Genomic DNA, 25,526 nt, shown 5'->3' with positions numbered 1-25,526 from the left:
GTGTAACCAGTGAGGAAACAAGAGGAAATTCGTTTTCATTAAAATTCTAATATATGCAGAATACCAAACTGTGGAGTGCCACATTAAAGAATTCACGTGAACTCCTTACTGTCATTAGAAACTCATTCTCTTCAAAGAATTCTTGTCCTTCATTTATCATCCTTAAGCCATATGCACCCTAAATCTGCTTGATGAGCCGTATGCATCCTAAATCTGCTTTATAAGAAATATGCACCTTAAATCTGCTTGATAAGAAATATGTACCCTAAATATGCATGATAAGAAATATGCACCCTAAAGCTGCATGATAAGAAATATGCATCCTAAATCTGCTTGACAAGCCATATGCACCCTAAATCTGCTTTATAAGCCATATGCAGTTCAATCTGCATTTCAATCTGCATGGTACATCATATGCAAAACAATCGGTTCGATATGCAGCCGAGTATGCTCGGTAAACCATCTGTAGCAAATCTGCCGTATGCACCTTAATCTGGAGTGTAAACTAAAATGTAGCCTAATCTGTTGGCAGAGCTGTGTTCGGCCCTATTTGATTGGACAAGACAACATATGCAGTCCAATCCGCTTGTAAGCCGTATGCACCCTAAACTGCGAAAAAAAAAAACATATGCACCACTACCTACATTCTATCCCTTATGCAGCCCAATCTGTTTTGCAGGCCATATACATTCCATTCTGCTCGATAAACCATTGGTAACCCAATCTGCTTTATGAGCCATTTGCAGACAAAGCTGATAGTGAATCATAACGATAGAGCTTGACAAAAGTTTGTGTTTGAACAGGATGTGTAATCAATACATGTATATGTAAACTAGGCGCTTAAGACCATCATTCGTTTTATAAGTAAGTGCATGTTTTTTATTACCCTAATTTTAAAGTACATGCTGTGCAAGCGTAATATTATAGAAACGTCAATCAGATCAACGAGGTGTGAAAATTTAAACTTTAATAAGAAAGCAGAGTTACAATTATATTATTTTTTATAAACATGTCTGAAATTGGATCGGCATCATTTGTAAAAAGTTGAAAGAACTCTACTTAAGAATGTGTTCTCTTAACGTTTAGAAGCAAAAGTCGTTAAATGTTCCTTTTTATATTAATCATGGCTATCTTTGAACTCAGATAGGTATCAATTAATCAATTTTAAAGTTATTATACTGAAAATCTTGTCTTGAACACTGCAATCGCTGTAATATTCATAATTAAATTAAAATATATTAAACAAATCTTCAGAATTATGACTTAATGTATCATCAAGATATAGGCAAAAAATAATTTCGACATCACTGCACCATGTTGGTTCAATCCATGTATTCTTGGAGGAAATGAATTCTTATCTATTTCCCGCTTACGTTGCACCGGCAAATCTCGATAACTTTATTGGTTGGAGTCTACATGAATTAATTCGAGTCTATATTCCTCAGGTTGATTCTGTATATTTGTATATACTAAATTTTGTCCAAACCGCATCTAGTACAATGGCTAATTAAAACACATACGAGCGCGTTAGAATTCGATATTTTCGTAACCTTTAAAAAACATTCTTCTTTAGAAACGATTTGCACAGATTACAATTAAGACCCACTCTGCAAAACCTAAATCTTCACAATGACACTAAATGATTGAAATAGGAAAACAAATCGTACAATAAATATACATGCTGGCATCTTCGTATACTTTTTATCAGTTTGTGTGAGATGTCCAACTAAGATTTTGAATCGCATTTCACAGACATGATTATCTCGTCTTGTGATACGTCATTCGCTGCATGTGACATACATTACTTTGGATGCTTGTATATGCGTTTATGTGATTTGGATTTTGTGACGTAGCTTTAAGAATATTTTCAGTGATATCGCAATGATTTCTGCAGTGTGACAGTTTATAGTGTGACAGTTTACAGTGATATCTAGCACTGGGGCTTCATGCCGCAGACATGTAGCATCATGTTCCATCGTTTGTGTGTGTGTGTGTGTGCACACACACACACACACACACACACACACACATATATATATATATATATATATATATATATATATATATATATATATATATATATATATATATATATATATATGTATGTGTGTGTGTGTGTGTGTGTGAAGAATACAAATGATATGTCGAATAACAATCGTTTCACGTGCACTGGATCTAGCAAGGGATCACGTGTGTTCGTGATTGATTAACATAATTGCAATAAACTGACAACAGACAGTGCAACTAGTATCTAACTAGCCTGTTCGCTTTCGACTCTTTAATAACTATTTTTCAAAGGCAAACACAAAAAATAGACAAGACAATCAAAATAAAACAAAACAAAAAAAACAAAAACAGGTAGATTTGCAAAACTTTACATGGCGTTTTTTTTTCAGGAAATTAACCTTTAACTTTATTATGTTTCATCTAGTTTATTTCAACTTGTTGCTGATACTGTAAAATATTTGTATGGACCTTGAACTCAAATCAAAGGACCCTGCTGATAATATCGACAGATAAACTAAGTTGAAACAATTACAAGCGGTGCAAATGATCCGTTTCATTAGCTGTTATTAGTTTGGTAATACAGTACAAGAGCTTACGGTTACTATTTAAATAATTACCCGGTTGGGGTATTATCTTCTATATCTACCCATTGATCCTAGACATATTGTATTGAAAACATTTATAATAGCACACGTATATGCCCGTAATCTTGATCGAACTTCGATATATGTATATATATATTTTTAAACTTTTCAGATACAGTTCACACACACACGAACACACACACTTCTTTTGCAACATCCATCACACGTCCGTCATTGAAATCGATTATGACCCTAGATTTTATTTTCGTGGATTGTATATTAGTTCAAGTTTACTTGCCAATAATCTTATAGTGGTCTTATGAATAAAATATACGACAGGCGTAATAAGTACTGGAGTATATAAGTTAGCTTTGATGTAGTCTTGTACAAAGATTCTATCAGGATTACGTTTGTGATATTGTTTGTATTTTCATCTCTGAGTAAGTATGTTTTGAATTCTTCAAACCAGCAGCAAATTATGTCTTATGTTTACGTTTAAGTGAGTTTGTGGTTGTGTCTGTATGTGAGAGACTCTGAATGAATATTACATATATGGAGAAAGAATATTGTGATACAGGGCTGGACATTGCTCTTTAATTCGACCATTACCGAGATTCGAACCGGATCGGCGGATTACGACACCCATCGCCATACCCGGATTTCCAATCCCGATAAATTGTCGCGACATTGTCTTGGATTCTGTTAGCGATACCTGGAGTGACCTGTTACTTAGATCCGATTTAATTTCTGCCTCGCCATGTAATTTTGCCCGCTACGCACGAATGTCTATATCCACCAGTAAGTCCTGTCCTTTCTAGGGAATCAGGCTTAATCGTGAGGCTATTGGTGTTGGTGCATGCAAGGTGTCGGGTACCTGAAACCCTACGAACGCTTTTTTGATGAAGCGGCAAATTAGAAATGTATCTAACCTTTATGATAATATTGAGACTCTATATAGAATTGCACTTCATATTACCCAGGGTTATCCAGTAGTGTCCAGGGGTGAGCGTTCCTCATTGTGTATATTGTGCAGTTAACAGAGAATAAACGTGCTTGCTGTTTTAGATACGAGCTAATGGACTTATTTTGAAACAAAACAAAACAGTAAAGAATCAAGGATTTATGGCGTTATGAAATAGAGGTGGAAACCATGATAAAGTCGGGTTTTTATAGTTGCTAATCACTCCGGTTCGCCTGGCTAAGGGAAGGACCCGAAGCTTTCTTTTCATCAAAGTGAAATAAGATATCTAATACTATTGTCCCCTCTCCATTAGTATAGATGGAGCTCAGATGTGTTGTTGTTGTTGTTTTAAGGTTTAACGCCATTTTTTAGCACACGATAGGCTATACATGGCGGCCAGTATTAATGGTGGAGGAAGAACCCGGGGAAATCCTCGGAAAGTACCACCGACCCTCGAGAAGCTACTGGCAAGCTTTCTCACATACCCACATTGGCCGAATCCGAGACTCAAACCCACGCAGACAGAGGTGAGATGGTAGTGAGAGCTGAGATTTGAATGAGAATTATTAATAAGCGGAAGGACAGAAAACTGTCTACTCGGAATTACACGACCAGTTAAAATACAGACGCGGGAACTAATCTGGCAAAATGCTAGTAAACGTGCAAAAGTAGGCATCATATATATGATCACAAAAATATATGTAACTTCATGCGAAGATATGAATCGCATATGAGTGAACACTCTCATACTGTCAACAATCGATGTCTTATTGTCAATAATCTATGTTTTATTGTCTTTGCACTGTTACATTTAATTTAATACTGATGATGTTATCCCGACATAAAGGCGTAAAGCGAAATATGAAAGAAACATGAATTCCATGGATTAAAAATAGTGAAACGATGGACTGTGTGTGCTGGGAACAGTATGTTGGCGTATTGTGCTATATAACTGCAAAGTCTTTTATGATGCAAATGATTACCGCAACTGAAAATGTTGAATTGCTGCCAGTGACTGTAAGAATATCCCTCGCGCACAATAATGGAGGTTTCAGTGCTATTGGCAACTATTTAGATATCGCAAATCTGCCACACAGAGAGGTCAAGAATTCAGACACTTATCCCACCTTATTCCAATACTAAATATCTTTACGAAAAATAAGAGGATAGAGATATATCCATTTATTTCAATAAAGTTACATGTTTTAGTCATGCACAGAGTCACGTTCCAACAAGGGTAACACATAACAATTGCTGCGGATCATTGACTATAGATATACCAGCCCATATTTATACAATTGCCGTAGAACTCAGATTATAGATATAACAGCATATGTTCTTATAATTGCCGTATATCTCATGCTATAGATGTACTAACCAATGATTTATGGCATAGGACCTACATATTTTCTGCAGTGAAGTAGACGATTTTGCCATTACAACCTGTTTCAACCTGTGTAGTTAAACATTACATATTTAATTTATAAAATATGTTCATAATTTTGTTGTTGATGTTTTTCTTTACAAATGGCAAAACTGTATTTGAATTGAACCATTAAAATATTAGCCATTGTGTTTTTGTCTTTTCTTAATCTATAAAAATCACGAACCTTAATATATATCTTACAAGAATTCCGTTTCATAATATCATTTCACATCTGCTCGGATTTTAACAATCTGCCCTTTTCCGATTAGTTAGAATCTGAAGTAAAGTTAAAAACTACACAAAAACACATCGACGCTCAATTCATAATAAGTTTGTTTTTCCTTGCACCTCCCAAAGCATGTTTGAAACTTAATGACCGTCATATCCATAAACACCAAGCTATTATTTCACAATAAAATGGGTCTTTTGAAATTAATGAGATTCAGAACCTTCTAAATTACAAGTCAAAGATTTGTATTCGTAAAGTTTATTTTAGTAATGTAATCTACGAACCCAAGCCACGAACCTTATTTACAAATACAAGTATTACACGTGCACTGAGGCAAGAAATCCACCTTTTGTAGTATTGCTTCTCGTGAGAACTGTTTGTCACTAGTTTTCGTCTGGTAGAATATAGGTCCCGAGCAAAAGGTCGGGACATAACAACATAATACTATTAGGAGCAGAGCTCCTTCTAAACATCACATGAGGCCATGTGTTGGAGTTTGGCAATACTGCTTGCTGGACGAGGTGTAATGACAAAGATATATTTCCTGGTTACTTGAACAAGAAATGCTTACTGTCCTATAATAAGTAAATTTAGGAAACCAGTCCTAATTTTTTTGTTTTTTGTTTTCAGGTTATGTAAGTAAAATATATAAGTATGCATTTACCCAGATATAGAGAAGCACATATATAATTTTATTTTTCCCATACAAAAGCAGAAGTAATTTACTATTAGATTTGATGCGTTCTCTGCAAATAATTTTGAAAGCGTTCATATGTTTATTAGTGGTTTAGACGTAATGTTCCAATGTACATGCAGTTCATAAAACGGTTGACAACAACATCATAGATATAATTATTCTCATTAAAAATCCTAGTACTGGTAAAATAGCACTGATTGTGAGCAGTCGATGTGGACAAGCAGTTAGAGTGCCAAGGTGGGTGCGGGCTCCAGTCATTTCCAGAACAGGTTGGGTCGGCCAACGTGTGCTCCAGGCACTACGTATTCAAATCACCTACGCATAATGCATCCTATAATTTATCTTGTAAATTACGTTTCAAACATCGTTTGTAGGCAAGGGTTGTAGCTTATAAGGGACTGCCAACGTCGTGTGTAGGAAAGCCTTGTAGCTCTTAAGGGTCTGCAAACATCGTTTATAGGGAATCCACGTAGCTTATAAGCGACTGCAAACGAGATTTACAGGAAGCCTTTATGCTAACTAAGGATTACAAACTTCGTTTGTAGGGAAGCCTGTATCTTACAAGTGACTGCAAACGTCTTTTATAGGGAAACACTGTACCTTATAATGGACTGCGACCGTTTTTTGTAATGAAACAATGTACCTTATAAGGGACTGCGAACGTCTTTTGTAGGGAAACACTGTACGTTATAATGGACTGCGAACGTCGTTTATAGGGGGACCCTTCAGCATATAGAGATCGTAAACGTCGTTTTTGGGGAGGCCTTTTAGCTTAAAAAGATTGTAAACGTCGTTTGTGGGGATGCCTTTCAGCTTAAAACGATTGTAAACTTCGTTCGTGGGGAGGCCTTTTAGCTTAAAAGGATTGTAAACGTCGTTTGTGGGGAGGCTTTTTAGCTTAAAAAGATTGTAAACGTCGTTTGTGGGGAGGCCTTTAGCTTAAAAAGATTGTAAATGTCGCTTGTAGGGAGGCCTTTTAGTTTATAAATATTGCAAATGTTGTTAATGAGGCCTTTTAGTTTAAAAGGGATATAGATCTCACTTTCAACCAACTTCATTCTATGGTAGTGCCTTGAAAACTAACAATTTTAAGCAACAAAAACAACAACAAAAACAACAAAAATCCAGTTGATAATTAGAATTTTTTATACCAAAAATATGTATCGATGCGTTATCTGAAGTGATTACAACTAAGTATCATAGTCATTAAAATGTATGATGTTTAAAGCTGAATTCCCAAGACTTGCTGGGCTAAATCAGTTATAACACCTTTAACTCATTTACTGTTCAATGCATAGCAATACAATGTGCAAGTTTGTTCCAAGCAGTCACCACACTGTAATTGCTTGCGATTATAATCCTATACACACCCCCACACCCCCACACCCACACCCACCCAGACACACACCCACTTTTTGAAAGGAGGAAGGCTATATAGCTATTTGTCTTTCTCCAATTGTAAAGACTTTTTGTGCCTATGTGAATCCATTCATGGGGTGTTAATATCAGTTATACTAAAACACCATATTTATTAATTAAATTGCAACGAGTTATGTGTAGATTTACTAACGTGAACAGGAGTTTCTGTCATTAGAGCTATAATGTGTGCCAATGAAAAGTCACCAGTCTGGTTAATTTGAATTAATTCAGCTTATGCGTAAGTTTATCTCTTTTACGAATGATCTTTGTCACGTTTGCTCAACCCAGTAAGTAAGTCGTGTATAAACAAAGGTATTATTACAAGCCATGATCTGATGTCTGAACATAGCCACATGCTATAGTTAATCTCTTAGGCAAGGTTACCGTGGCCCGAGAGATGATCCGGCATCTTGGATCGACACAGACGTTAGACCTATGTGTTACAAAGATAGGAACCCGCGAGGAACGGGGCGTGATCTAAATTCGTCCCCACGTGGACAGAAAGCGAGTAGGACATTGTCCGCTATGTTTGATTGGATCGGGTCAAAACGACATGCAATCGGAATGGAGACGGAGGGTGTTGTAACAATTTGAATCTGAATTATAACTTCTAACTATCAAGCGAAAATTTAGTCTCGCCTAGGAAGATTGCTGAGCAATATACAGTTACACCAAGGAAGTATTTCGTAATTTGGCGGTTAAAAATAGAGAGGAGATTCTAAAGAAAGACAAAGCTTCGTAAAGGTCAGTAAATTATTTGCTTGATGTTTGCAGAATATTACGGCATTGTAATTGTAATTATGTGTAGTGTATATACTTAATTAATTTGATCGTTAGTACGTAGAGTTACCTTTGTAGTGTTTAACTTACACGCGTATTTGAGTAATGAACTTGATTTTTATGTAGAGAATTATGTAGATTGTTAGCTTGTGGTCAGAATTAATTTTTATTTTTTGCTAATAGGTTACTTTGTAGTACACTAGTGCATTTATTCATGTGATATGTTATAATTTACACATTCTTGAATTGTACATTTGGAAAATGAAGTGTGTAAGATTAATTAATATAGATGCATGGATATCTGAATATTTGTGTACTTTATATGAGTTGTAATGTAAAGAAATGGATATGATTGCTGTGATACAGTTTAGTATAATGGGATTTGGAATATGTACTTATGTGACGCAATTTACTGATGTATGTATGAGAAATAATTGATACCGTGCTTTTATTACGAAGATGTTTTACCATACAAGGACGTATGGGCATTTAGATGTGAATGAATGCGTGACCGAAGAATGTAATAGCCGTAATCTGATGATAGGCTGGGTGTAGTGTGAGACGAGAAGGCTTAGGAAAATATTGTACCGTCCATGTGTTTTCACAGGAAGCTATTTGGGTGATAGAAATTCCAATTTAGTTATGTCCCGAGTCTCTAGGAGGGGAAACGGACGTGAGACTAGCAGAGCAGTCACAGTCGACAAGTCTAGTCGGTGGAGAAAGTCGAGGGGAAGGATGTAGTGGAGAAAGAGGAGGAGTATCGAGGAGTCGATGAAGAGAAGGAATTTTGAGAAAGTTGGGATGAAGAGGAGAAGGAATAGTACGAATAGGAGAGAAGAATACACAGATGAGTAGAACACAAAGACAGATAGATGGAATCTATCTCACACTACAAATCAAATGATGCAATAGGCTACCACAGGGTCAAGCGGAAGGAGAGTACTTTGGGAATTTTAATCATTTGACTATTGAATTGGTATTAAATTGTTATTCGCTGAATTTCACATTTTTGTATATTCAGCCATTTAACCGTCATTTTTGTACATTCAATCATTTAACCGTCGGCATTTCTGATGGGGGCCGGAGCTTTACATCTATCTTACACTAATTTAACTTCCAACCAAAATCGAGCCTGGGTGGGACTTCTATAATAATTTAAATAAAACAATTTGAATTACCTCAGCCCACACCTACCACAGTGATGGCATAACAACCCGTCACGACACAATCTTGTTTGTGTTCTTTCTATCCATGACTTTGAGTGATCACAAAAGTACCAATAATTACAAGTTAATGTATTTGTATGTATAATTTAGTAATGATTACACTTAAGCAGTAATATGAGGCACAATGGGGCCCAATGGAAATGAGCACTATTACGCAGGATTGCACTGGGGGACACTAAAGGGCTCTGCTGGAATTTATTATAGGCAATCTTATATGGATCTTCAGGCCATATTAAATTTATAAAACGAGCAAATTAATCTTCTTTTGTTGGTTAGATGAATAAAAAGTTATGATTATTTAGAAAGTTTCCAAATGTTGTATTAATTGAATGCAATTGACGACTCTCGGAATAACTCAAAAGCATAGATCACACTGTCAAATTAAAATTTTAAACTTCATTCTTAATGCAAGAGATCTGGCCATGGTCTACATGTCCACCATCCCTTGAGCTGTTTGTAAATTAGTGTTTTACACATGAAGATGAATCCACATGACATTTGCCAAATGTATTTGAAAAATTGACCGCATGAAAGCTTTGACATTGTTGGAAGAAGCGATCTCGACAATGTTTGTGTATGTTAGGCAAGAAATTAAAACTTATTTTTCCAATGTTTCACGTGTACCTATTCTGATATCATCGCATGATACACCTAGTTATTGTGATGTCATTTTAGGATACAATTGGGGCCGCATATACCCAAGCGGTATAATGCGATCGCTTTTACCGATCCATGCAATCGTACCTCTTTCTGCTTGGGCTCGAGTCTCAGGCACGGCCATTATGGGTATGCAAGAACGCTGCCAGTAGCTTTCAGTGGATCGGTGTTCCTACCGGGGTTTTCGCTTGTTATGGGAGCTTTAGGAAAGATGTTGTGACGTGATCCGCTTACATCCGGATCTCTCGCGGAGTTACAAAGGCAACACTAAATATAGCGGAGAGTAAATATTAACACAACGTTGCAAATATTTTAAAGGAGTAGTCGACATAATAATTAGCACAAAATAATTACGATTAGATTTTGATGTTATCACCATTATTATCATCATCATAAATATCATCATCATTGTGTTACTGAAGTTAATATCAATGATGTATGGGACCAAAAGTATTCTTGCTCTGATTTGCAAAACAGCAATCCGTCTTATTTTGTTTGAACTTTTATAATCATTTTTAAAGGAAGAAAAAAAAATTCTTCGTCTAAACATTAAATATCGTTGTCGGTCCCTAAGTATCGGTACTTGGTCAAATTTGCTTGAGCATGTATTCCTTTATGGAGATTAAATATATATGGAAAATTAAATAGAAACAAATTAAATATAATCTAATAAATATACTGTAAGTCCTCTCAACTTACCGGTAATATTGGTGATTTAGAAAGCGCTTTTTAAGATTTGTCATTTTCATTTGTAGGTTTTCTGGTAATTTAAACTCTGTTTGCTGGCTTCACTAGCTACGGGATGAGGCAGGATTCGAGTGAAATTCAAGTTCGTTTCTAAAATAAGCTGGCATCGGACAATAAAAATCCGGGATGAACTGGCATGTAGCCATTCAATTTAATTGCCAATATCCGGGTTGAACTTTCATGTAGCCATAAAATTTAATTGCCAATATCCGAATAATCCACATTATAGGTGTTGTTGTTGTTGTTGTAGGGTTTAACGCCATTTTTCAGCACACAATAGGCTATATATGGCGGCCAGTATTAATGGTGGAGGAAGAAGCAATCCACATTATCACATTGTCTGCTGCAGATGACAACATTGTGCAAATTGACAATTGATATAATAATTATGCGTGTTGATATGATTTATCTTTTTCACTAGTTTTTCTTCACTATTACCCTTCATCAGAGATTTACTTAATATTAAAAACTAAACTCCTTTCATTGCTTGTATTGTATTAGGGACATGCTCTTATTGTGCAAGACTGATGCGGCATTGTCTTCTCACGCTAGACTAACCAGACTGTATCTATGCCGGAGACTCGGATGCAAACATGTGGCGTCATAGCCATCTTTTCATGAAGTGCCAATTCCTCTACCAGTTATAAAAGACAAGTGTGGCCTATTTTGCTGTGTGAAATTGCATTAAACCCACAACAACTTCAACAACATGATATATTTCAGCTATTGTGTTTAACTCTACGAAACACTTAGCTATTGTGTTTTAACTGTACGATACACTTAGCAACTGTGAAGTTACTGTTCGATACACTTAGCTATTGTACTGTTACTGTTCCATACATTAGCTATTGTGACTTTACTGCACGATACACTCAGCTATTGTGTTTTAACTGTACGATACACTTAGCTATTGTGTTTTAACTGTACGATACACATAATTATTGTGATTTAACTGTACGATATACTTAGCTATTGTGTTTTAACTGTACGATGCACTTAGCTATTGTGATTTAACTGTACGATGCACTTGGCTATTGTGATGTCACTGTTCGATACACTTAGCTATTTACTGTTACTGTTCGATACACTTAGCTATTGTACTGTTACTGTTCCATACATTAGCTATTGTGACTTTACTGCACGATACACTCAGCTATTGTGTTTTAACTGTACGATACACTTAGCTATTGTGTTTTAACTGTACGATACACATAATTATTGTGATTTAACTGTACGATATACTTAGCTATTGTGTTTTAACTGTACGATGCACTTAGCTATTGTGATTTAACTGTACGATGCACTTGGCTATTGTGATGTCACTGTTCGATACACTTAGCTATTTACTGTTACTGTTCGATACACTTAGCTATTGTACTGTTACTGTTCCATACATTAGCTATTGTGACTTTACTGCACGATACACTCAGCTATTGTGTTTTAACTGTACGATACACTTAGCTATTGTGTTTTAACTGTACGATACACTTAGCTATTGTGTTTTAATTGTACGATACACTTAGTTATTGTGATTTAACTGCACGATACACTTAGCTATTGTCTTTTAACTGTACGATATACTTAGCTATTGTGTTTTCACTGTACGATACACTTAGCTATTGTGATGTTACTGTTCGATACACTTAGCTATTGTACTGTTACTGTTCGATACACTTAGCTAGTGTGTTTTAACTGTACGATACACTTAGCTATTGTGTTTTAACTGTATGATACACTTAGCCATTGTGATTTAACTGTACGATACACTTAGCTGTTGTGATTTAACTGTACGTTACACTTAGCTATTGTGTTTTATCTGTACGATAAACTCAGTTATTGTGTTTTAGCTGTACGATACACTTAGCTATTGTGTTTTAACTGTACGATACACTTAGCGATTGTGATGTTACTGTTCGATAAACTTAGCTATTGTGCTGTTACTCTTCCATACACTTAGCTATTGTGTTTTAACAGTACGATACACTTAGCTATTGTGTTTTAATTGTACGATACATTTAGCTATTGTGATTTAACTGTACGATACACCTAGCTATTGTGATGTTACTGTTCGATACACTTAGCAATTGTGATGTTACTGTTCGTTACGCTTAGCTATTTTGTTTTAACTGTACGATACACTTAGCTATTGTGTTTTAACTGTACGATACACTTAGCTATTGTGATTTAACTGTACGATACACTTAGCTATTGTATTTTAACTGTTCGATACACTTAGCTGTTGTACTGTTACTGTTCGATACACTTAGCTATTGTGTTTTAACTGTACGATACACTTATCTATTGTGTTTAAACTGTACGATACACTTAGATATTGTGTTTTAACTGTACGATACGCTTAGTTATTGTGGTTTAACTGTATGAAACACTTAGCTATTGTGATTTAACTGTACGATACACTTAGCTATTGTGTTTTAACTGTTCGATACACTTAGCTATTGTACTGTTACTGTTCGATACACTTAGCTATTGTGTTTTAACTGTACGATACACTTAGCTATTGTGATATAACTGTACGATACACTCAGCTATTGTGTTTTAACTGTACGATACACTTAGCAATTGTACTGTTGCTGTTCGATACACTTAGCTATTTGCGATGAAATGTTTAATATAAAATGTGTTTACGATTTATGATAATACACCTAATTGAAAGCAACTTTAAAAAAGTCATATTCTTATGTATCTCGTAGATTACAGGTGCGAAGAAAGCGAAAACCGACAATTCCTACTTTATGGACCCATACAGTGCACAAGGTACGGTTAGTTCCGGCTCAGCTATGTTCATACTACCACCAAACGTTCCATAGATTTTTATTGTAGTTTCGGTCGTTACAGTTTATTACACTGTACAAGAACTTATTACAGGTACGTTAGTTTTTATCATTATAAGTGATCTTCTTACATTAAAGGGTGTACAGATGGTACACTACGTGCCACCTACTTGCACTTAGTTTGATACAGATTATTACAATTCATGAGATCTTGGTTATTGCATTACATGTGATTTTATTTCATTTAATGATGGTTCGTTTTGGTACATCAAATGTAATAGTATTACATTCACCGTTGTCAATGTCTATTGATTGGTGGTATTAAATGTAAGGGAATATATATATATATATATATATATATATATATATATATATATATATATATATATATATATAATTAACGTTTGAAAATTACATTTCATGTAATGTTAGTTTATATAACGTTTTAACGTTGAAGAATTTAATTCATGGCATCAAAGGGAGATCTACATTGTGGTTACGTAATATAGTTATCGGCCATGACCTCAAAAGAGATATAAGAATGGTCCTCCAACATGCTAATTCATAGACGAATGGTCCTCCAGTACACTGATTCCTTTAGCACATTAACCCCTGAAGGTTTTTGTAATTTTCGCCTGAAAATCGAGTAGGAAACACATTTTGAAAGCTATTTCTGAATAGATCCGAAAACACCAAATCCCAGGTGATCTTTCAATACTATACTGCCTAGTTGTGTTAGAAACATCGTGTTTCATTGGCTATTTGGCTCGCGCATGAGCAGTAGGGTAAAAGTTAGATTATTTTTTATTTTATTTTTTTACTAAACGGAGCCATTATTTTTGTACCGAGACTACTTTTTATACCAAATGCCCATCTTATATTACTTTTTGCAAAGGTTCATCTGTCTGTTTGCAGTTCATACCGGTTTGCCTTAGATCTGAGACCAAAAAGTCTAAAATCCGGACACATAATCGGATTCCGACCACGGGCGAATTTCGGGTAGAAACAAAATCGGGTCAAAAAATAAGGTTTTCTTTTATCTGTATTTTGTAGTACAACTAGATATTCCAGATTAATCTGGTATCATTGTAGAGCTACATCTGTCTACCCTTCTATAATGCCAACCACTTTAGTGTATCATGCATGATATTGACGCTACAGAGCTCGGTAGTAGACTACTACCTCCTGCCACGTTAACTCGTCGCTAGTGGTTAATGTGTTAATAACGTTGCATCTTTTCCAAAAGTTTAAAGAATCTTCTACTGACACTGCATCAGTAAGCAAATGCCTCACGAAAATGAGGATAATGCTCTAGTTTCTAATAAACTTTACTACTTTCTTAAAATCAGTTTTCTTTTCCTTTGAAAACTATCACGTTGGTCTACATAGAATCCTTTTTATGAGGCGAAAATGTCATTACAGCTGTGTAAGAAATATTGAAGTTTTAAAACCTGTGTATGCTACATGGTAGAATCCGCATTGGTGATTCACTGAGCTCCTGACCGACCACTTTACCGTCCCGCATTGGAGATCGGCACATACCGCTTTACAAAACTGCTTACTTAACCCACCATTTTCATGACATACCACTTTACCAACCCTCATTGGAGATCGGCACATACCGCTTTACTAAACTGCTTACGTAACCCACCATTTTCATGACATACCACTTTACCAACCCGCATTGGAGATCGGCACATACCGTTTTACTAAACTGCTTACTTAACCCACCATTTTCACGATATACCACTTTACCAACCCGCATTGGAGATCGGCACATGCCGTTTTACTAAACTGCTTACTTAACCCACCATTTTCATGACATACCACTTTACCGACCCGCATCGGAGATCGGCACATACCGCTTTACTAAACTGCTTACTTAACCCACCATTTTCATGACATACCACTTTACCGACCCGCATTGGAGATCGGCACATACCGCTTTACTAAAGTGCTTACGTAACCCACCAGATTCATGACATACTACTTAAACTAGAACACGACTTAAGGCTTCTGATAAACAGCTATAGAGCGTAAAAAAATAAATAGGGTTTGGTTTCAAATCCAGCCAAGCTTAATAACTTTATTTGCGTGCCAAAACAGTTTAAAGACTTCATATGGCCACTTTTTTCAGAAGCGTTATATTATTGTTTTATGTCGGGGCAATCATGGTGAACAAAACACAGTCAGATTTTAATATAGTTTGTATATGGCTTCAAAACCTCCATACATAGATAATATAATTCAAAAATATTTAAACTTTGTATATTAAAATGTAGATTATCAAAGCTTTTTTAATTTCTTAAATTACTTTTACATAAGACATCAACATCTAAGATGCCAAACCTGACACTGGATTTTATGCTTACAAAGGGACAATGCCGTGCTAGCTTCAAACATAAAAGGAACATATAGAAAATAAAGTCCGGAGTTGCGCATTCACTATGATCATCTTATTATTTATTTATTTATTTTATTTTTTATTTATTTATTTATTTATTTATTTATTTATTATTATTATTATTATTATTATTATTATTATTATCATTATTTGTATTAATAATTGTAGTAACAATAGTAGTATTTTATATTTAGCTATTTCCTCGCCTTAATGAGATTTTGTGTTCATGCTTTAGGAAAGAAAATATTACATGCATCGTGGAGCATTGCACAGGTAAGAAAAATTGTTCATGGAATCTGTCTTCACTTTTAATTTATTGTTCGTTCACTTATTTCGTAATGAATTCTTAATGAATTTCAGAGATGCAGGAAGCCTTTTCTCTATTTGACAAAAATGGAGATGGTAAAATCTGTGCCAACGAACTGAAATCAGTAATGAGGGCACTTGGACAAAATCCATCTGAGAAAAATATTACCGAAATGATGACCAAAGTTGACAAAGACAGTAAGTAATAGTTACCGCCGTGTCCTCAGTTTCCGTAGTACTTGCGGACCCGGGACACGCACTAGTAACTGAGCGAGTTCATGATATAGCTGAATGGTTCAATGTTTTCGCTGACCCAGTGTACATTTTAAATGTCAGAGACAGAGAACATAGTAAATGCAAGAACCACGCATCTTTGTAAACTTGAATAACCATGTCAAACAACATATTGCTATAAACGCTAGTCGTTTGCAAGACAGGACCAACGTCTAAATTTGTAGTCGAAAGAGAAGCATATATATATATATATATATATATATATATATATATATATATATATATAGAGAGAGAGAGAGAGAGAGAGAGAGAGAGAGAGAGAGAGAGAGAGAGACGGTTTATTGTATGACAAAATGATGTCTTGTAGAGAGTTTTAATTGTGCAGAATGTTCAAAGGATATTTAATGAATCTGCTACACTTGTGCAAATTTGTGCAGACAAGAGATATTGCTGCATTAGACACTTCGCCACAATTTTTCTTTTATTCAGTACAAGGGTAATGTAATCTGTTTTCTTGAAAACACATTTGATCTAGTAAAGCCATGATCTGTTCTAGGTACACACTACTTTCTAAAAATTAATGTTAAGTTTCACTTAAAGGTTGTACCCAACAGCGTCTTCCCCGCACATTATAGTTAAGTAATATTGATAACAACGAAAGGAATAGCTGTTCCTGAAAAAGAATGTATTGAGATTTTTTTAATTTATTTTATATAAAAATTCAGCGCCTTCATAGCATTAATTTTATGTTTACTGCATCGAATCTGCGTGATTTTGCTTTCTGTCTAAATTTCTTCCATCTGAAGAATAAGCGCAGACGCTGATATGAAGCACGAACCACAACATATGTTTCCGTCTTTTGTTTCTTCTGGCTTTTTGAAAACAAAAATTGCGTTCGGGTTTAACCCTTTTTCTCAGCGTAGACAACCCAGGCAAACCTTAGTAAGAACCATTAACCCACGGGACGGTCCTGGCAAGATTTGTCAGATACCCACATTGGCCGAGCCTAAGACTCAAACCCACGCTGACAGTGGTAGGATTGCATTGATCGGTAGACTACTGGGAACACTACAGTCTTTAAGCTGTTTTCACAAATATAAAGCAACTAGAACGACTAGTTGATTAATTTGTTGGTCATTTTACTGCGCATCAGGTTATATGGTAAATGATTTATGTTGTTGTTGGGTTTAACGCCATTTTTCAGCACATTATAGCTATACCTGGCGGTCAGTATAACCGGTGGAAAGAATATGCGACCCACAAGAAGCTATTGGCAAGCTTTCTCACGTACCTACATCAGCCGAGCCCTCCAACCGACTCAGACAGGGGTGAGATATCAGTTATCAGGAAGGGTGAACGCTTTAGACCACTAGGTTACTCGGGTCCCCATCCCTCCCCCAGTGACTTATGTATTTATATTAAAGTAAAAAACATGATATGGAATCCAAGAGAAGGCAACGTATATTATTGTGAATAAAGCAAACACGTTTTGAAAAACCAGCTACAAATCCGCCAGATTGATTTTAATTTCGCAATTGAGAGGAAAGTCTCTTCATTTATGTAGATGAGGAGAGGCAGAAAGAATTTTTGGAAGGTGTGCCTTCATTCGAAGCAAGTAAGATTTTTCTTTATGGTTTTAACTGCACTTTTGACACATTATTATTGGTATTATTGACTATATAATGAATAGGAAATGAGAACTAAGTGTATATCACATGGGCACAACAAGGTAGCGGACCCAGGCTATCATGTGCAGGTATCGAACTCACGACCCCTTACAGTACGAGTATGGTACTGTACCAGCAGAACTACTGTGTTTCTCTAAGACTATATAAAATAAATAATAATTCAATTACGTGTGCTATTGATCTCTTCTGTGGAAGGCTGGTAAGACGCATGTATTGTGCGAGTTAAGATATTATGACATGGTTCTTTGACTTCATCATCTAACAGAAGATTTCTTCATCTGGGTGTCTTGTGCTAAACATTTATGTTATTAATGTTTCTAATATCTGCAAAAAGAGCATAGTAAAACAAAGTGATGTCCATCTTCTATGTGGGTTTTGATCAGACAACATATAATATACGTTGATTTGGGGGTAGGGGATGCAATTATGATGTCCTTGCTGTATAGCAAAATTATGAGCAGAACAACGGAATCTGCTTAATGCTTTTTGTAGATAGGTAGGCAAAGTATTGGTTGTACAAAGCTAAAAGGAAATGTATCATAAACTTTACTATAGCAATATGGCCTGTGTGATTTATTTACGGCTGAATTGAAATCCTGAATTAAATTGTCTTTAAGACGTTGGGTAAAACAAATATACTTTTTTATCTTCCACATTCTGTTCTAACCAAATATAGACAAATCCATATCTGGATTGTATGTCTTTAACTTTCGAAACCCATGTAACTTTTCCCAACTAGTCCATTTTTTAGCATAATATAAAATTGTCTTGGATATCGGCTATCAACATTCTAAACAACCTGATCCAATACTTAATACACTTACAATAATACCTACAGCAAAGAGTCTTCCATATTCTCCTTATGGTTAAATGCATGTATATATGTATGTATGTATGTATGTATGTATGTATGTATGTATGTATGTATGTATGTATGTATGTATGCATGTATGTATGCATTTATGTATATATGTAATGCGAAACTGATAAGAGTTTATCTATACGATTTTAGTCTAGATACAATTATAATTCAATAATTATTTGGAGAGTTTTTGTATCTTACTCATAACAGTCAACTGTATCTGTATTGCGCTCTCTCATGAATACGGCATTACAGAAGTAAGGAAACTCCAAATGATGTCACCTTTTCAAGAATGCTTAATAACTAGTAACGAATGATGACGCTTAAATTTACATATTTAACTTTTAGGTCACTTGTCCTTTATAATAATAATAATAATAATAATAATAATAATAATAATATTTTTATGAAAAGAGAGAAACTCAGTTAAACACAAATAATCTCTCTTAAGTCCCTCTAATAAAGTTACATATACGCTTAGGGAAAAAAAACGCAAGGCACGTAAAACAATAACAACTTCACATTGCTGTATAAAGATAACTTCAAAAGAAATCCTGTTTTAAGGTAAGACACATCAAAATGAGCATAGTTTTGAATATTTTATTTAATGCGTTAATTTAGGTCATGCGTTGGTCTAGTTCAAACAAAGAATTCTACATTTGAAGATAACTTTGTGCTGCATGTTTTTCTCACTGTCCAGACAATGGAACCGTCGACTATGATGAGTACTGCGAGCTGATCCAAACGTTTTGTAAACCACCAGAGACAGTTGAGATTGAGCTCCGCGAAGCATTTCGCCATTTCGACAAGGACCGAAATGGGAGTCTGGACACCAAGGAATTGAAAGGAGCCCTCTTGTCTCTGGGGGATCCTCTGGCGGAGGAAGACATCAATGAGCTTCTTTCTATGATGGATACAGATAAAAATGGCAAGATTGATGTAGAAGGTACGTCATTCCCCCGTCCTTCTTATTTTCTTTAAAGAAAGTCGAGAAACAGTAGCCTGGCTGGGACATTACGATATAGCTTGAATTGTCTATCCTTGGTCACAATTTTGAGTCAAGGTCCCAGCACATCAACGGCTAATTGTTTAGTAATTAACAAATTGTTATTTCCAGAGATCTCCCCTGTTTCCCTATATTCCTCACCTAAGTTAGTATGTTGCGTGATCGTCTCAAATTTTGGTGACATTACAATATCATTTGCTATCATTCAGATATTCTGGGTTCGACTTCGCATACATACCTTGAGTGCAGGCATTGAATACACATAATTCTTTCGAATTTGGCTCTGATGGAATCGATTAGAAGTGACATGTACAAACAATTATTGCACAGGACCAGGCAACTGAGAATTATCTAGATAGCAAGCATTTCATATTCATATTCAATATTAATGAATATATCCAATTGTTTCTTAATTACTATTTTAAAACGCCCACAAAAGGTCAGTGGAAATTGACACTATGCAACACCATACCTAATAATGAAACAGCTTTACAATGAATTTTATTTTTTGCAAAGACAAGATAAAAGGAACTATTTTAATTGTTTATAAAGACCTATCAACCATACAGAACCAATTGACCTTACGACAAAACTTCTACCTCTATTCTACATATGATACGAGACAATGAACAGACCTATACGACTATATTACACCAACTCACCTCACGACGAACTCTACCTGTGTTTTAAACATGATACGACACATTTCATACCATGTGAAAATGTTGAACACTCGAATACTCATTTGTTTATATTATAATAGACTGTATACAGATTTGCTTCATCATGTTGTCGTAATGTGTCACGTGACATTGCTCAATACATCTGATTGATCATTATGTTGACCGAATCGGAAAGTTATTGAGAGATGAGCACGAGATATTCGTTCTTGTCTATACTCTGGTATACTCCTATCCCTGACTAAAGTGTAATAACTGTATAAGAATATAAATGGCTTAACTGTATTTGTATTTATTAAATTCTAGATGATAAAAAATGTAACAACTTTATCTCTATGCATAATATGCTTATATGAATGGATCACTACTCTCTTTGATTTTATAATTTCAATTATAATCTTGTCTTGCAATCCTCACCACGGTGCGGGGGGTGGGGGGGTAGGGTGTGTGGAGGTAGTCTTTAGCGGTTGTCGAATACCTTTACCTTTAGTACTCTCTAAACTGGATTATTGTAATTCTCTTCTATTTGGGTCGTCTCGGTATCTTGGAGAGAAACTTCACAAAGTTCAAAACAGAGGTTAGAGTACGAGTAAAAAGAACATATGCGCCATCCACTGGTTACCCGTTCGCTCCAGAATCAAACGAAAATTCCTTTCCCTATGCTGAATTTAGTTGACTGTCTCCAGTCCAAAATACCTATCTAATCTCTATTTGCTCCTCTTTTGTAAGTCATAACTAACTGGATTTGCCATTTTACATAAGGAGAGAACTGATCAATCAGATATGTTTCTAGTTGTGGAGTCATTCTCATTTTGTGCTCCTGTTGTAAGTCTGAAGACGTATTTTATGTTATACTTATATGGTATTCGAGAGGACAATGAACTGTTAGCACTGTTCAGTGGAAATATGGTGCCCCGAGTGGCCGAGTGGTCTAAAGCGCTCTCCGTTATGGATCACTGCCATCTCACCTCTGTCTGCGTGGGTTCGAGTCTAGGATTCGGCCAATGTAGGTAGTTGAGAAAGCTTGCCAGTAGCTTCTCGTGGGTCGGTGGTTCTTCCCGGGGTTTTCCCGGGTTCTTCCTCCACCATTAATACTGGCCGCCATACATAGCCTATCGTGTGCTGAAAAATGGCGTTAAACCCAACAACAACAACAACAACTCACAGTTGACAAAACAAGCTGACATACTCACTTGTTTTGGAGCAGTTTATTAACCTACTTTTCAACATTCGATAGGTGTCTATCTGATTATTCTTTGAGATTACAACTTTCACTCTAGACTATCACCCATACACATGGTCAAATTTTTGATTGGATTGTTCATAGACCTGATGATAATATTCTACAGTTTTCATTGGTGTCTCACAAACATCCGCAGATCACGTCTGCGTCATCTTGACGTATCAGTCACTAATATGTGCTATTAAAGGAATACCCGTATGATAACCCAACGAATACATGACATCCTAGTAGACCTAATAACTTTCTTTCCTCCTACAGCATTACAAATTGATAGGCGTTTGCCTGCATTACTTGAAAATAAAGCCCCAGTAACCTGGTGCAGATGATCAATTCAGAAGTGTTCTCCATGGTATAGTAAAATTAGAAACGAGCTTTGCACTGATAATAGAGGCTGAGCAGTAAGGCTGAGCAGTACGGCTGAGCAGTAAGGCTGAGCAGCACTGTCTTGTACCTGCTTTTACTATTCATAAGCAAATCTACAACGCCGCTAAGACGAATGTCACAAACATAGTTCATTCATATAAATCAATCTATTTAAGCACACAGAAAACTCCAGCTGCAAGGAGCTGCTTGATATTACTAAGAACAAACATAAACTTATTCAAACGACCTTATCCCCGCTCGAACGTCCCGGTATGTTTGCAAATTTCTTCAACGTCAAATCCTGCTCCGAATTATTGATCACTTGACAACCCAGTTTTAGTCGACTCATCGTCACCACACTTTTGTGCCACATAATTTCAAAGGCAACCTTTAACGGCAATTGTCTGATCGGAACGCAAGGACTTTCACATTCCCATCCTTTACTTCAAACAATAAGTATCAGTAACATAAACATTGGAATTCACACCATAAGTACAGAACCAAGGTGTCACTATTGACAGTTCTCATTCATTACACCAATATATCATGAACAAAGCTGCATATCTGGAGACATGGTGTATCAGTGCCATTCGCAATTTATTTCAGTTGATGCCACTAAAACACTTGTGTTCCTTAGTACTCTCTAAACTGGATAATTGTAATTATCTTCTGTTTGGGTCGTCTCAGTATCTTGGAGAGAAGCTTCAAAAAGTTCAAAACAGGGATTAGAGTACGTGTACAAAGACCCAGTCAACTGGTTACACGTTCGCTCCAGAATCGAACGAAAATTATTTTACCTATGCTGAATTTAGTTGACTGTATCCAGTCCAAAATACCTATCTAATCTCTATTTGCTCCTCCTTTGTAAGTAATAACTAATTGGATTCGCCATTTTACATAATGATATAATTGAGCAATCAGATACATTTCTAGTTGTGGAGTCATTCTCATGTTGTGTTCCTGCTGGAAGCTTGTAGACGTATTTTATGTTATACTTATATGGTATTCGAGAGGACAAACAACTGTTAAGACTGTTCAGTGGAAATATAAAGTTCTTATTATTTGGACTATAATATTATTCTGGAACCGTTGCAAAGTATTCAAAGGAATTGTAGAAAACCTCATCTTGGCGACGTCATGATTCTTGGCGGACCAGTACTTTTCTGGTTTTTAAATTTATAATGAACTTTACAATCTTTAGAACTTTCATTGATTTTTATGATTATTGGGGATTCACTATAAAATAGTGAAATTTCCTCTCATAATTTTATTTTAACATTGACAATTAAACTGTTAAGTTATACGAACTTGTTGATTGTGTTTCTTTTTATTACTTAGTTTATGACCAAAGGGTCGTAACAGAGACCTATTTGCTACAAATCTCCTCAGAATAGTTAAGGCATATTTACATAATGACGTGGACGCGAATGTAATACTGATTAGCAAAAGTTTTATATAATCAAATCATCAAGACCCCTTTGATCTACTAAACTGTTACATTTATTTCTTCTTTACTCTTTTCCACAGAATTCACGAAGTTTTTATGCGACCCATCTGTGAAAAAGAAAAGTTCATAGCAGTGCCAGTCTGCCTCCAAGCGGTGCTGAGGATAATTCTTCTTTTACAAAACAGATAATGTCGACCGTTATCGCGATATGTATAGATTATAATTTATTATTAAGTAAAAGGCTTGCCTTGACATTTATTTTTTTTATAAGTGCAGTCGCAAGAAATTTTAATTTCATTGCTAGTGTTGTTTCATGTCGTTAGAATTATTGCGTTGTTTGGTTTGCCATCATTCCATGTCGAAGATATCAATTAGAACAGACAGTATATTTACAGTGGATAACATAACAATTATATGTATTGATTATTCTAATACCAGATGCATTTATAAGAATGTATGTGAAACAGGTGCATACAGACTGTATAATTACAGTGGAGAATATGATTGTGTTATGGATTGAGGATGCTATTATTATTATATGCTCATTTTTTTCTCCGTTAACTTTATATTGTCAGAATTGTTCAGTATTTTACGATATTGCTCTCGCGCTCACTTCATATTGCACTCATAAAGGAACTTCTTTCTATTGTAAACAAACAATGGACACAGACGCCTATACTTTTGATCTGTAAGTAAATCGTGTAAACTCACGTAGAAGGCGATTTACATTTTGTTGATTAAATTTGTTTCTGAATGAACTAAAGCAGATGTTTCGTGGACTGCCACATGACAGTTATGTGCGCATTAATAATGTTGCTGTTGTGTAATGATCAATCTGCGGTCGTGTACTTAGTTTGGAATATGGCATACATTCCGTTACTTTGTTTCGCGTAGTGTACTTTTGTTTACATAATTAAGCATTAGGTAGAACACGAAAATGAGCATTTAATAAAAAGATGCTTGCTGCATGTGTATCGGAATAAAATCAGCTCGTTTTGTCGGATGGATATATTGTACTCCCATGGTCGTGCCGTGTTTCCATTTCCGAAATACTCGTTCATATTTTCCCATTCAAATGCAGCAACCTATAAATATTGAGTCTATTTATATTAATTATTGTATTGGTAGAAACCTTTCTTTTTGTGCCTGTAGAACTGTCAGTGAAGACAAGAGGTTAGTTTCAATCAAAAAAGGATGTTTATTTGTGATTTTGTGTACTTGGTATACATTTATATATCTTTGAATCTTATCGCCATTAAAAATTCAGTGCTTAGTGTCAATTGTTTTGAATAAATGAATTCGCTATTTTTATTTTTATTTTGTAGATTTGTATTGGACGTATCAGCAAGGACTGTATTCACAAACATAGAGCGTTGTTATAACATGAATTTAAGCTAACAAGAAAAGAATTGTATGTTAACATGCATTATAGTTAACAAGAAAAGATTTGTATGTTAATATGCTAACAAGAAAAGATTTGTATCTCAAACAGAGAAATATAACTGTTACAGGTATTACTAATAAATGCGTATAAACTTCCCTGACTCCATTCAACATCAACAGCCACGTTAACCGTAATAATTTGCGCTGCATAAAAGGGGTGGACGTGGCCAGACAGGTTTGAGAAATCAGCTATAGAAGAATGACACTTGATTTTGATGTCATGCTTCTAAGTCAACACCTAGGAAATATTATGTAAAAAAACCTGGTTTTTGAAAATAAAATTCCAAGATTAACATCAAAAAATATAATCCAGGATGATAAGGAA

At 35.4% G+C, this 25,526-nt stretch overlaps 1 protein-coding gene across 3 annotated transcripts in view; it reads left to right on the top strand.

Annotated features, from left to right (window-relative positions):
- The window catches only part of LOC149773215 (neo-calmodulin-like), a 30,681-nt gene extending 5,385 nt beyond the window's left edge, over positions 1-25,296 (top strand). The window contains exons 1-5 of one of the 3 annotated variants that reach the window (XM_089946651.1): positions 774-864; positions 13,445-13,508; positions 16,290-16,433; positions 19,720-19,965; positions 23,839-25,296. In XM_089946651.1, the coding sequence (XP_089802777.1) occupies positions 13,487-13,508; positions 16,290-16,433; positions 19,720-19,965; positions 23,839-23,888 (462 nt within the window). In that variant the 5' untranslated portion in view covers positions 774-864; positions 13,445-13,486 and the 3' untranslated portion in view covers positions 23,889-25,296. Of the gene's footprint in view, positions 1-773; positions 865-2,977; positions 3,032-13,444; positions 13,509-16,289; positions 16,434-19,719; positions 19,966-23,838 lie in introns of those variants that run through there. The other 2 variants (XM_089946652.1, XM_089946650.1) reach the window with 2 other exon arrangements.
- The last annotated feature ends 230 nt before the right edge of the window (positions 25,297-25,526 follow it).

This window comes from Sinohyriopsis cumingii, unplaced genomic scaffold (assembly GCF_028554795.1).
Source record: "Sinohyriopsis cumingii isolate HCF-2022 unplaced genomic scaffold, ASM2855479v2 utg000813l, whole genome shotgun sequence".
Classification (NCBI taxonomy): domain Eukaryota; kingdom Metazoa; phylum Mollusca; class Bivalvia; order Unionida; family Unionidae; genus Sinohyriopsis; species Sinohyriopsis cumingii.
Note: the sequence above shows the minus strand (reverse complement) of the source record. Positions and strands in the feature narration are given on the sequence as shown.